Raw genomic sequence first — 14,338 nt, forward strand, 5'->3', positions numbered from 1 at the left:
GAAATCAGGCAGAAAATTACCATCCATACCTCCACTTTGGCACCGTTATCCTGTGTAGCCGAGGGGAAAGGCATTTCAACAAGTTTGATGACGAAAAGGGAAGGGCCACGGGGGTGGGGGTTTAAATTCCAGGAAATGCATTTTTATAATTTATTCTTCCTTCATGCACAGGCTTAATCCACTTAATCCTCTCTTCTTGCCTAGCAGGCTGTGCGCTACAAGACTGTGGTGAAGACATGAGTGTGTATTGTTGATTTTGTATTAACGTTATTCCAGTTATTATTCAAATTAAATTATAATGTCTTTATTTTTTTTAAAAATCCACGATGTTTTCGACCATTATCCTTAGCATATTCGTGAAAGAACGCTGTAGCAACACGTATTGTACGTCTAGTCAAAGGTCTATTCGTTTCACTATTCGTCAGCTAACTAGCTTCGCTACCTGTGAATATCTACAGTTCTGTGAAAAAATATTTGCCCCCATCCTGAGTTCTTCTGTTTTTGTGTCTCTCATGCTAAATGCTATGAGAGACTAAATAGTGCTAAATAGTTCTCATGCTAGTGCTTAATATCTCATGCTAAATAGTTTTAGATCTTCAAACAAAATCCAACATAAAATAAACGCAACCTGAGTAAACACACACTACAGTTTTTATTTATTTGTTTGTTTGTTTATTTGTTTATTTGAAGCAAAAATAATTATCCAACACCTATCACCAATGTGAAGAACTAATCGCCCCTTAAACTTAAAATCTGGTTGTGTCACCTTTAGCAGCAATAACTGCAACCAAACGCTTCCGATAACTGGAGATCAGACTTTCACTTACTTCTAGGACTAGGACTTATTCCTACGCTGCGCTCGAGTTTCAGTTTACAGACTGAAGACCGGACGGACATTCTCCTTTAGGATTTTCTGCTAGAGAGCAGCATTCATGTTTACATCAATTATTGCATGTTACACAGGCCCTGAAGCAGCAAAGCATCCCCACACCATCACACTTCCTCCACCATGCTTGACCATATGTATAATGTCCTTTTTATTGAATTTGGTGTTTGATTTATGCCAGATGTAACGGGACTCCTGTCTTCCAAACAGTTCCACAGAACATTCTTCCAAAACGTTTGAGGATCATCAAGGTGTGTTTTGACAAAATTCAGATGAGCCTTAATGTTCTTCTGGGTTAGCAGTGGTCTTCACCTCGCTACCCTTCCGTGGAAGCCATTTTTGCCCAGTGTCTTTCTGATAGTGGAGTCATGAACAGTGACCTTTATTGATGCAAGAGAGGCCTGTAGGTCCTTTGATGTCGTCCTTGGCTCTTTTCTGACTTGATGGATAAGTCATTGCTGTGCTCTTGGAGGAAGTTCGGAAGGTCGGCCACTTCTAGGAAGGTTCACTACATTGCCGAGTTTTTCCATTCAGAGATAACGGCTCTCAATGTGGTTCTTTGGAGTCCCAGAGCCTTTGAAATAGCTTTGTAACCCTTCCCAGACTGATGTATTTCAATCACCTTCTTCCTCATCATTTCAGGAATTTCTTTCAATTTTGGCATAGTGTGTTACTGGGTAAGACTTTTAACCAGCTTCATACTGTTGTAAAAGTTCTATTTAAGTGTTGATTTGATTGAACAGGGTTTGCAGTAATCAGGCCTGGTTGCGTCTAGTCCAGCTGAACCCCATTTTGAATACTGCTTCATAGATTTGGGGAATTAGTAACTATGGGGGCAAATACATTTTCACACAGGCTCAGTTGGTATTGGATAACTTTTTTGCTTCAATAAATAACATTATAATTTATAAACTGTATTTTGTGTTTACTCAGGTCGCCTTTGTTTCATCTTCGATTTTGTTTTAATCCCTGAAAAAAATGTAGTACGAGAAGGAATCAGTAGGTAAGTTAGCTAGGTTAGCAATTTCTTTAGTTGTTAAAGAGCCTACTTTAGTTATAGCTCTTCTCTGTCTGCTATCGCTATTGTTAACAGCTACAAGAATAACTCCCTAGCAAAAAATATTATACTTCGTTTATTTATACTTGTGTTGAGGCTTACGTATGAATGGGCTTGTAACTTTCTTATCCGAGACGATGGTTGTTACTCCTGTCCCGAGTTGACAGTACTGAGAAATCAGCTGTTAGGTGAGCGTCTGTCACACACCAATCACACGAACATTCATCCAAACACTGATTGTTGATTGGCAGCTCTTTCTTGTTGCCAACTTACCTTTCTGCTTCAGATCGAGCCGTCTCTCTGATTTTTTTATTTTATCTTTCTTTTTTTTTTCAGCGCGTAGATCCGTTGTTTTTACATTCATTCTGATATGTCGCCTAAATGCCTTTTTACATTCATTCGGCTTTAGGCGCTCCACAAAAACACTTAGGCCCGGTTATGTGACACAGTACGATTCTTAAGGCAGTGATTCGAAAATTGATGATCTCTGAGTCTGCTTTAATACGATCTGATTTTGATTGAGTAATCTCGGATCGATACGTGACCAACGTTGTTCAGAATCTTGGGTAAGCCTGACTTTAATCCATGAATGATGACGACATAAAGAAGAAGTACTTTTAAAATAAGACTTGCAAGCAAATCATCTTGCTATCCTATTTAATCATTGGTTTAAGACTATGAAATCTTTTTTCACACACCAGTTTCCTGTATTTTTTTTTTTTCCAATGAAAATCAATTCATAACAAGTTATATTTAATAATAATAGAATATCAATTCTTGCCTTTTTAAATCGATGCATTGATCCAAATGGTCTGACGTTCCTTCTTTGTTTTGTTATTTTAAAATGGCCTCCCGTTAATGAATGCGGTTTTATACAGGACATTTAATGCGGGCATGTCTTTTATCTGCACAGTTTTATCATCCATCTGTCAGATCTTAATTTGCATCTGTCCAAAAGTATTTGCGGCTCTGCAGTAACCTAAAACAAGATGGTTTCGAACGCTGAATGTAATTTATTCGTCTGTATAGTCGTTGCCTCTGCCACGTGTTCTAGTAAAGACGGCTGGTCTGTTTCGTGTGTTTTCTTTCAGGCTGTGTGGATATCCACCTTTCTATGACGAGAACGACTCCAAACTCTTCGAGCAGATCCTGAAAGCCGATTACGAGTTCGACGCACCTTATTGGGACGATATATCTGATTCAGGTGATCAGCTGAACGTGTGTGTATTTGAAGTTGAAGGAGTTAGTTAATAGTTCAATCTTTGTTGTGTGTTGCTCCCTGGTACAGCGTAGGCTTCCTGATTTAAATCGTCACGGCGGTGGAATTTATAGGCGTAGTATTGAGAGTCACGTAAATACTCGTAAAATTTTATCAGTTTAACTAACTGTTAAATGCTGACTTGCTTACATCTGTAACACATACAGTCACAGACACTCAAATGTGTACTCATGAGTAATCCATGACTGGTCTGCCAGTAAGAGTGAAAAAAATGTAAGAATGGTTTTACAGGAAAGTGTCTCAGCACATGTTTATTTCTCTCTCAACATTACTCATTTACTCTTGGTCTCCCTAAAATACACTTCACTCTATTTTTGTAATTCTTTTTTTTTTTTCTTTTTTGATGAATGTTCAATCTAAACTTTAGTGCTTTTCACACACATTCCAGACCCTCTGCTACAAAACCACAAGACAAGTTTCCATTTTTTCCCCCCTTCTGGTAATGGAGTAATTAGTCACTTTGTGTTTGCTGGCTGTGTTCTCAGTTTAGTGTTTGTTCTCTCCAGCCAAGGACTTTATCAACAGTTTGATGGAGAAAGACCCCGCTAAGCGTTTCACCTGTGAGCAAGCTCTGCGTCACCCCTGGTGAGTCTCGTTCTCCGATTCGCGCTACTGCAGAGGTCTGTAACGACCAGGACGCAGGAAAGAACACTGCGTCGAGGACATGTTGTATAGTATTCTATATAGATTAGCTTTTAAACAAGCCAGACACCAAGACCAGGCTAGAAAGGAGCCTAAATAAACATGTTATTTTGGTAAATATAATTCAGCCACGGTTACATATAATGAGTTTTCCCAGACGCTAAAAATATTTAAATTATCAGAAACTGGATGAAGACGATGTCCGATATGTCCATGTTGTAAGAACAGATAATATTTGTACAGTGAACGCTTTATAGCTTGTAAATCTGGTCAGCGTGTCCTCTTGATCCCACTCGGATTATTTGCTTGTTTTGGGATCAAACCCTGAAGCCGTTATTTGCTGTACCAATAATCATCAGCATTTATAATGCAGGATTTGCAGGAATAATAAATGGACTCGTCTGGCTTTTCTTCCAGGATTGCCGGAGACACCGCTCTCTGCAAGAACATCCACGAATCGGTCAGCCGTCAAATGCGTAAAAACTTTGCTAAGAGCAAGTGGAGGGTAAGTCAGGCCTGTGAACAGACATCTTGACACACGTAGGTTCAAATACAGCCAGCTCAGCCCATTTCTGCATTTGTGTGTAACAGCAAGCCTTTAACGCTACGGCGGTGGTGAGGCACATGAGGAGGCTGCAGCTGGGCAGTAGTATGGGCGCCAGCATGGATGGCGCTCACCCGAACAGCAGCGCCCAGAGCCGCGGGCATGCAGCAAAGCAGCAGACACCACCACCGAACCAAACCCTGAACCCGGTGTTAAACCTCAGCCAAAACCAGAAACCTGCTCCTAACCAGAACCAGTATCACATCAACAACATGTCTACAGAGTCTCCTTCTATAACGCGCAAAGACTGTAAGTAAGACCCTGTAGTGTTGTTTGCGTGCTCGTATATTAACCATTTGTGGTGGATTTCTGACCTTCAACCTCTGGGAAATCTGTAGTCTTCTCCTGACTGTTCTCAAATCAAGATCGAACCTCTTTCCAGCTCTTAAAGATATTTTTCTTTTCATGGCATACAAACATATAAAAGACATGTAAAGTAAAGATAAAGCACATCTACAACCACTGATTAATTCATCAACTATAAATCTGTGCGAGAGAGAGAGAGAGGACTTTCATCATGATAGAAACCCAAGAAGAAAGATTAGTTCAAGTTAAAGACACTTACAGATCTCGTGTTCCTAATATAAACTCCGAAATACTATTCGAGAGTTTAGGGGTGATGAAAGAAAACCTTTTTCCACCAACTTAGCTGTGTGTGAGGATCTTCAGGATTAACAGCGGCTCTGACTCAACTGAGCGAAATGCTTGAGATGGGTTATACTGCTTCTGGAGATCAGTGGCTTGTCTGACATCATAATCAAGTCTTTTTGGAACTCTGGATGTGGAACTTGATAAGCAGGCAGTGTAGCTTGAATAAGACCGAGCTAATGTGCTCTGACTTTTTCCTGGGAAGGATGTGGACCACTGCATTCTGGTCTTACTGAAGATTCCTTAAAGAGGCAGCAGGGCAAGCAACACATTACAATTGTTCGATCTAAAGGTTATGAAAGCAAACACTAGTTTACCAGCATCATGTGGGGTTGGTATATTTCTTACGTTCTCTGTTTTCCAGCTTCCCAATTTCACAATTACATGGGCATTAAATGATAAACCACCTTCCTGGGTTTTGGTGTCGGAGAAGCTTTTCATGAAGTCCTTTTATCAGAATTTAGGAGGAGGACGTTGCTAAGCTTTTGAATGTTTAACGCAGTGTCATTTTGCGTAGCTGTGCTGCTGAACCTGGACAAACTAATAAGTATGGTTATGTATAATCAGCATAGAAGAGAGAGTCAAAATTTGTAAAAAAAAAAAAAAAAATTAAATAAAATAAAAAAGGTACTTGTGAATTACAAGTCTAAAGGAAAAACAACAATGGGCCTAAAATAGAGCCTTGTGAGATGCCGTATGACTTTTGGTCTCGAAGGTATGTTTATTACTCCTACAAAATGGTAATGGTCTGTCAGGTAAGATCTAAATCAAGCCAGAAACTTAGTGTCTTAGTAACGATGTTTTCAAGCTCATCCATTATGAATATCCTGGTCAGTAATGTCTCAACAATATAAAATATGAAACATAACTACAATCCAACTTGCTAATGTGCATGGTGGTCTTTTGTAGGTACGGCACCTCCTCACGCTTCCTGTTCTTTGGCATCCGCAGCCGCATCCCAAGCTCCAGGGGCGGAGCCCTGCAGGCCACACCCCTCCTCCGTTGCCTCGGTGAGCACTGTGTTAACTGGGACAAAGTGACGCCAGGTCCTGCGGGGGGAGAGCTGGGAGGCCACAGCCCTGTAAGCCACGCCTCTCAGACCACCCCCCGCCCTGCCTTGCAGACAGGCAGAGGACTCACCCACCCACTGGTCGCCATAATTAACCATTGAGAGACTCGACACTGCGCGCCACTTACTGCACACCGCAACTCGTCCTGCTACTCGAACCCCACGCTATCAGGGGGGCACGACACACGCAGACAGGATGAAGAGGTCTAATTCACTTATAAGAGTGGAATTACGTGGCCGGGCTTGAGTCTTGTATGAGAATAATTGCGTGTTGTGTTATGAATGTGCTATGAATCACAGCAGCCATTTTACCCTCCGGTTATGACTCGGAAAGGACTTCAGAGGAATGCACGGAAGTAAACGTGAAGTGTGTCTGCCTTGAGCACCTTCAGGCAGAACCAATGTCAAATAGTTTTTCTTATTCTACATCTCTAAGCTCTTCCCCTTGTATTCCCCCCCCCCCCACACACACACACACACACTCACTTCTGGCACTTCCTATAAGCTGTGTTTGAGTTGACGCGATTTTTGCAGTTTTATTTCTAGAGTTTCTAGTCGTTCTCTGGTTTTCGAGTTTTCTACGATCTGTCTCACAGACCTGCAGAAGTGCTTTATAAATCATGTTGGACTGTTCCGAACTGTTAATCTGGCTCCAAGTTGTATGCGTTTGTACATGGAAGTTCCACGGCTACTGACTACGGATTTGCTGTAGTCCTGCAGTGTTGGATTGAGAGTATAGAGTTTATTACCACATCACGAGATTCATCCAAATATTTGCCTCAAATATGATTTCTCTATTTTATTACATGCACGCATACACCCAAGCAGTGATGACTGACGATGGTAGCACTGTTATATACCTTCTTTTTCTCAGTCGATCCATTTCATGTGTACACACCGATGCACGCACACTGAAAGCCCCTGAAAAGCCATGGCAGCGTTGCTTCACACCCAGTGTACGAGTTCTCAGGGAATTCCACAGTTGCACTGGACATTGTATGTATGTGTGTATGTGTGTATATATATATATATATATATATATATATATATATATATATATATATATATATATATATGACCGTATAGATGAAAATTCTTCCATGTCTCGGGTCGGTCTCACCCCTTAGCCACACTAGAGCTCGTGATAGACAATGTTACAATTAGGATATGTCCTGTACGCCATTGTCCACCGTAACAAGCTGTCTCTTCGCATCATCCGAGTCAGGCAGTGAGTATATGGGCTAGGGCTGCCCCCTAGAAGTCAACTAAATGCTTAGATTTATGTCGTCATTTATGCGCTTGTTCATATTTTAGGTTAATTATAGTTAAAACTGTCATTACATCTTGAGGTTTGAATTATTTCGCTAGTCAATTCTGTTTAAAAATTGCACTTAATACTGAAAAATGGAAGTAAAAACTTGGACGCACTTTTCTGTAAACATTTGTAAAGATGAGTCCAAAATGGTGGAATGTAAACTCTGCAAAAGTCATCACAGTCCAACTTTGAATACGGCGTATAACGTTTAAAAATAAGCGTCAATAAATTGTAGCTGATCTTCCAACAGTAAATTAGCTGGGGGGAAAAATTTACAATTTAAGAAACATTATCTGGATCTTTATTTTGATCATGTCTGAGTTTCGAACACCCCCCCCCCCCCCCCCCCCCCCCCCCCCCCCGTTGCAGGCGTATCAACCAAACAACTTGCGTTGATGTTAGATTTAAATGAAATGGAAACATTGTGAACTGGGGGTGTGGTTTATTTCATTAACAAGCGGTCAAAATCCGAGACAGAAAACATAAAGCATTAAAAAATGATTTTGGGTGACTTTTTTTTAATACAAAGTTTACAAGCATGACTAGGAAATATTTCTACTTTCAGCTCATACAGGACAGCGCAGAGTGTTTGTTGTGATTGTTGCAGCCAAAAATGCTTATTTTGTGGCGGCTTGTTTCTAAATTTACGATGCAGCTTGTGGAGGTTTTTGTGCTTTTTTTTTTATTATTATTTTTTTTTTGCGGAAGACTACTTTGAATTGCAATCGCGCAGTGATGTTTGTTGGTAAAGGAGCCCCTTTCAGCTGTTCTCGTGTTCGACACGCATGAATCGAAGAGGGCTTTGGCAGAATGAGCGTTGCGATGACGTCACATGATGCGTCTTGGCCCAAATCTGTGGAAAAATCTGCGGTAGTTTTGACAGATTTGCACGTGTCTCCGAATATTGCGCAGTTTGCTGGATTTTGCGTTAAATTCTGCGATCGCAAGATCCCATAATCAGTGAGGGACTGTAGGGGCTGAAGTACTTTGGTATAAAATCCTAAAACATTGGTCATCAACTGGCAGAGCAGGAGCCGGATGCTGACCCAGCATCCTATTTCAGCGGATCAGACCATGTACTGTACACGAAAAAATACCAATCAACACTTTAAAAAAAAATAATAATAATAAAAATAAAAAAAAAAGTTTTTAAAAAATGACCGCAGCGACTCTAAATCTGTCTGTAACAGATCCCCTATAGATGCCAATCATGTGTTTATGCAAATTATTCATCTGAAGGCAACCACTCATAGCAGAGTCTAGCTGCAGGACAAAATCTAGCTTAACAATGAAAACAGATTGTATAAACACAAATGGACAAATAAGTATGTGTCAAATTCAAAACAGACACGTGCAGTCACGTTATGTGTTTATCTAAGAAAAAAAAATTAAGCAAGGAATTTCATGTAGCTGGACTTGTAGCTCCAAAACAACACATTACGAGCTAGTGTTGGACAGACGAGCAAAATGACACGACAGGAGTTTGTTAGCCTGTCAATCAAATAAGCCACACCCCTAGGTCATTGTGAAAAGAGGAGATGCATCTTTTAAGGGGAGAACTTTCCTTTTGTTTAGCCTCAGAAATGATCACAATAATGGATAACGATTCAGATCATGGGTTTCCATCACATTTTTAATTTCAGTGCTGCAGCATGACTGTTTCACAGATTTATTTCGTTTTGTTTTAAATTATTATTATTTAGACTTTAAACACATTCAAGTAATATAACATGTATATATTGAAATCGTGTAAGTGTTTTTGACATTTATTTATTTATTTAATTGTGTATCAGCTTTCTTTATGAAATTCGGCCATTTGGTCAACCAAGAAAAAAAATAATTGCTTTGGAAGATACACTAGAAAAAGAACTTTGTTTAGACTCAATGATGGATAATAAACTTATCCATGATAATAAAGATCACGGGGGCGGTTTCTTTTTGTTTTTAATAAAAGTCCTTAGTAATATATAGTGAAAAAGCTTTTATTTGAGATGCAAATTATTTTTAAGTTCGTTGTTTTTGATATTATTTCTATAAATTTCTCTTATAAAAATCAGCCTTTTTGGTCAACCAAAACTGCAAAAAAAAAAAAAAAAAAAAAAAATGATAGCAAGCGCATGAACACAGTCTAATGTTTCCCATTAATTTGATTAGACTCCCATTATTATTATTATTGCTATAGCGATTATTATACAATGAATACAAGACAATGACACCTGTTTCTAGACGTGTTCACTCATTTCAATCTTCTTCTATTGGCAGAGAATTTTGCTTCTTTTTCGAAATAAACACCTGAAATAAGCCAAATGATCTGCCAGTAGAATAAGACAATCAGTTTGAAATGAGTAAAAAATATCTCAAATATGTTTAAATCTCTTACATTTAACAATCAAATAAAGAAAATATTAGTTGAATTGACCTTATGTTACTAAGATATCATAAGGGGGGGGGGGGGGGTTGCAGTGAAGAAAATCGTTAGCTGGGGACAGCCCTAATATAGCTACATATCATGTAAATATGTGTCACAAATCTGTGTGTGGTAAAATCAGACATGTATCTAGTAAAAACAAATCCAGACGGGGTGGAATTGAACTAAAAGTTAAGGGCTTTAAATCACTTATTTTGGTTATTCCGAGACCAGTGAGTCTCCTTGACCGTAAACACTTCTGAGTGTCTCGCTCTGTCTCCTGCAGCCTTTACAATATGTTGCTATTGCAGGAGAAGTGTGTGTGTCTGTGTGTGTCTGTGTGTGTCTGTGTGTGTCTGTGTGTGTCTGTGTGTGTCTGTGTGTGTCTGTGTGTGTCTGTGTGTGTCTGTGTGTGTGTCTGTGTGTGTGTCTGTGTGTGTCTGTGTGTGTCTGTGTGTGTGTCTGTGTGTGTGTCTGTGTGTGTGTCTGTGTGTGTGTCTGTGTGTGTGTCTGTGAGTGTGTCTGTGAGTGTGTCTGTGAGTGTGTCTGTGAGTGTGTCTGTGAGTGTGTGTGTGAGGGGTGCGTCACTTTCTCCTAAGTGCCATCAGAAACGTCGTGCAACTTCCTTCCATGTTTTTTTTTTCCTTTTCCCCTGAATGTCTACATGTTGGTGATGTCACAGGATTTATCATTTATCAGTGTATGCCATTTTGTCATTTCATGTTAAAGGTGTTTGAGATTCTTGGCAGTTTCTGTACATTTCTGTGTTGTTGAAGATGTTAGATGTTATCGATGCTCTAAGGTACCCATATACACCCGGCAGAGGCCTGAGATGAAGACCGTTTCTTTCTGTGCAGTACAGTATTTTTATACTGAGAGAAAAATGGAACTCTTTGTGGCCGTCTTTGTTTCTGTTATGGTATTTGTGTGTGTGTGTGTGTGTCTCACTGTCTGTGTTTATATGAGGTCATGCCTGTGGTGTTTTAAAGACAATGTGAAATGTTAAAAAGCATTTTTCTCCCATTCCGATGTAATCCGATTGGACGGTGAGACAAGACCTGATCTCATTGGTTAATTCCAGATTATGAGAGAGAAATTTTGTCTTTTAAGGCCAGGAACCACACCCTGTTAGGCCCTTGAATGATTCGTTTTATAAGTCTTTCCTGTTGAAACATGAAACTGTTGTATTACAATTTCAAAAATGTATTAAAATATGCAAATGAGGCAGAGAACTTGCATTTCACAACTCACCTATTTATCAAAAATGTTCATCCGTGCACTTTTAGCAAGTTTTATGGACAAAATGTCAGTCAAAACTACCCAAGATATCAAGGGGGAAATCCCCGACCATCCCAGAAGACTGTTCATATTTCAGCAAGAAAATCTCTATCCAGGGGCTATATTACATTGCTTTATAATAACCTTTACAATGATTTAAACAAAAACAAAGCAAAGGACGAAGAAAGGAATAAAACATAGCAGGATGTGGTATTATGGGAAATGAATCAACAATGAGGCATGCTGTCTAGACATTACCATACTGTTTAAGTTTATTATTTAAGTGATAGAACTTGAGAGAGTACTCATGAATGACATTATGGCTGTGATTTGGGGTTTTGGGTTAAAAAATTTTCTCATTTGACAAATGGTTTACTTTTTAGCCATTTATGGTTACATTAATATTCACTATAATGCATTACTGCATGTTGTCACTTATGTTAGAGCGGCTGTAAACGGTCATTCCCTCATCCGCCTCTCTTTATCTCCCTTTAACTAAACTATTTTATTTTTAAAAAATAAAATAATTCAAAACCAGGTCCTGAAGACTTGCAAAGCACTGACACTGGAGACTCCTTCCACAGACGTCTCCTTACAGAAAACTTTACCAAATCAACGATTATACATGTTTCTTATACAAATATCAAACCTGCATTTAATTGCTTTATAATTAGGTTTAAAATTGTGAGCAATCAGAGTCTAGAAAAGTATCATGGTTTAATTAAATAAAAGTTGTAAATTTGCTGATTTTTTTTTTTTTTTTTTTTTTTTTTTTTTTGCTGGTGGCACCTGGCCTTAAGACAAAGCTCTGAAACTGGAGACTCCTTCCAAAGATGTTAAACAAACATCTCCTCACCGAAAACCTATATTAGAAAATCAACGACTATACATTGTTCTGTGTCAAACAGCGATGTTTTAAATGATCGAGATCGAGAACGCAGCATTACAGTGGTGTAACGAGAGACTAATCTGGAAGTATAGTCCGTTCTCGATGGAAAATGTCCAAAAGACGGGATATATTTGGCCATAAAGGGGTGATGGTGGTAAATCACGAACGATACGAACGGAGGTTTAAAAGGTTCTGATTTCAGGTCGTCTTTAACGCCATTAAGTCTTGGTGTACATGAAAGTAGGAGATGGTTCTGGGGTTAAAAATGTTGCATGGCGTCATGTTCATTGAAAAGTGCGTACAAATCTCTCTCTCTTTCTCTCTGTCTCAGTCTCGCGCACACACAGCCACCATTGAGTGTTAACAGCGATGATGATGATGATGCGAGCTGACGTTATGCCTAATCTGTGTTCTTATTATTTTTTGTGTGTGTGTGTTTTGCATTTATTGTGGTCTTTTGTGTGTTTTATGTCCAGAGTTTGATCACACTCTTGGTCCAAAGGCTTTGTAAATAGACTGTGTACAGTACAACTCCTGAGACATGATGTTGAGGAGACATGATGATTACAAGTGTGTGTGGTCTTTTGGAATGCAAACACGTTTGTCCTCTAAACACTGCCTTTTCTCTGGAGCTCTGTCGCAGTGTACTGAACACACACACACACACACACACACACACACACACACACACACATACATACATACATTTGTCTGTAATACACAGCTATTGTTGTGTATGTACATTTGTATGTTTTTATTGTATTGACTGTGTGCTCTTCAGTACCGTTCCCTCTGTCTTTTACAGTCGATCAGAAAAATCACGCTCCTATCGGACGAAAACGAGCCATTTCACAGTATCAGTATCCCAGTCCTTATCAGCGGTGGGCATTTTAGACAAAATACTTGGTTTCGAATGCACTTCTATCGTTCTACAGAATCAAGTCCCACTACGACATTATTTCATGGTTTACCTACTCAGGCGTCGCGATTGCCTCTTTAAATTAAAAGCTGTGATTGACACATGTCTGTGCCACCCTCTAAACTGTGCAGTGTATTCAAATCGTCCCTCATATATATTTGTGTGTGTGTGTGTGTGTGTGTGTGTGTGTGTGTGTGAGAGAGTGAAGGACTCTGAAAATTACAGCATGGTATCCGCTGACAGCCAGGCAGCATCGCTGATATAAAGTGTAATGAAATCAAATGATATATATTTTTGTCAGCAAAAAAAAGCATGTCTAAAGAGCAACCTCTTTAAAAAAAAAAAAAAAAAAAAGTGTTCATGTATTTCTAAGCGCCCTTACATATACATTATTTATATATATATATATATATATATAAATGAATAAATATATAAAAATAAATATATACATATAACACATGTTTTGATGACGCAGGTCTTGTTCTCACCGCATCTCCATGGCTGCCCTCTCCAAAGTTGCCCAGTGAAATGTGAAATATATACTCTATATGCATGTGACGAAACTGATCCATATTTTGGAGTGGCATATGAATTACTAACGTTACTGTGATGTGAACCTTCTGTTAATATGGGGCTTGTATATCCAATGCCTTTGACAATCATCTGCACATATCAAGAGTTTATATGCCATGCTGTAAAGAAACAGGGAATGAATGTTTTTTTTGTTTTTTTTTTTCCTCTCTAATAAATCCTGAATGATTAATGCGTCTGTGTTTTCAATGGGGCGCCGAGTTCATTTCCTTATCATCCCATAACTAGACGCGTAGTTACTGAATAATGTCCGAATAATCCGAGTCATCCGGCGTGTTTTAAAGGGTTAATGTGTGCTTTAATATTAGTTTCTCATGACGTCGAAACCTACACATTTTGAATTGAACAACAGAATAGAAAGCATGTAGGTGCCCTCCAGAATTATTGGCACCCCTCGTAAAAATGAGCATGTATGTCCAAGCTCAAAATATCACTTATTCTATCAGTTGTTCCTCTTTATATATAGATTTTTTTTTTTCCTCATTTCCATGAATAATTCTGCGTCAGATAGGCACTAGGTCTAGGTCTTTACACACGTACATGTACAAAGTGAAACACGTAAAGGATTAACACGAACAAAATCCATACCAATAATTTCAAGGTGTCATTTATTAAAGAAAAGAAATCATGCAGTTTAACAGCTAGTGTTAAGATTTAATGTTGTGGAGCGTCTGAGAGACAAGTTAGTTCCCGTTATCACTTACGTTACAGCCGCAATGAACCGTCATTCCCTCGCTAGCTTTCTCGCTCTTGC

General features: G+C 39.0%; 1 protein-coding gene across 1 annotated transcript in view; it reads left to right on the forward strand.

The window, feature by feature from the left end:
- Positions 1-7,224, forward strand: part of camk1da (calcium/calmodulin-dependent protein kinase 1Da) — an 80,060-nt gene extending 72,836 nt beyond the window's left edge. The window contains exons 7-11 of the mRNA XM_017494447.3: positions 3,035-3,147; positions 3,729-3,807; positions 4,282-4,369; positions 4,456-4,717; positions 6,026-7,224. Of these exons, the coding sequence (XP_017349936.1) occupies positions 3,035-3,147; positions 3,729-3,807; positions 4,282-4,369; positions 4,456-4,717; positions 6,026-6,156 (673 nt within the window). The 3' untranslated portion in view covers positions 6,157-7,224. The remainder of the gene's footprint in view (positions 1-3,034; positions 3,148-3,728; positions 3,808-4,281; positions 4,370-4,455; positions 4,718-6,025) is intronic.
- The last annotated feature ends 7,114 nt before the right edge of the window (positions 7,225-14,338 follow it).

Source organism: Ictalurus punctatus, chromosome 19, assembly GCF_001660625.3.
Source record: "Ictalurus punctatus breed USDA103 chromosome 19, Coco_2.0, whole genome shotgun sequence".
Classification (NCBI taxonomy): domain Eukaryota; kingdom Metazoa; phylum Chordata; class Actinopteri; order Siluriformes; family Ictaluridae; genus Ictalurus; species Ictalurus punctatus.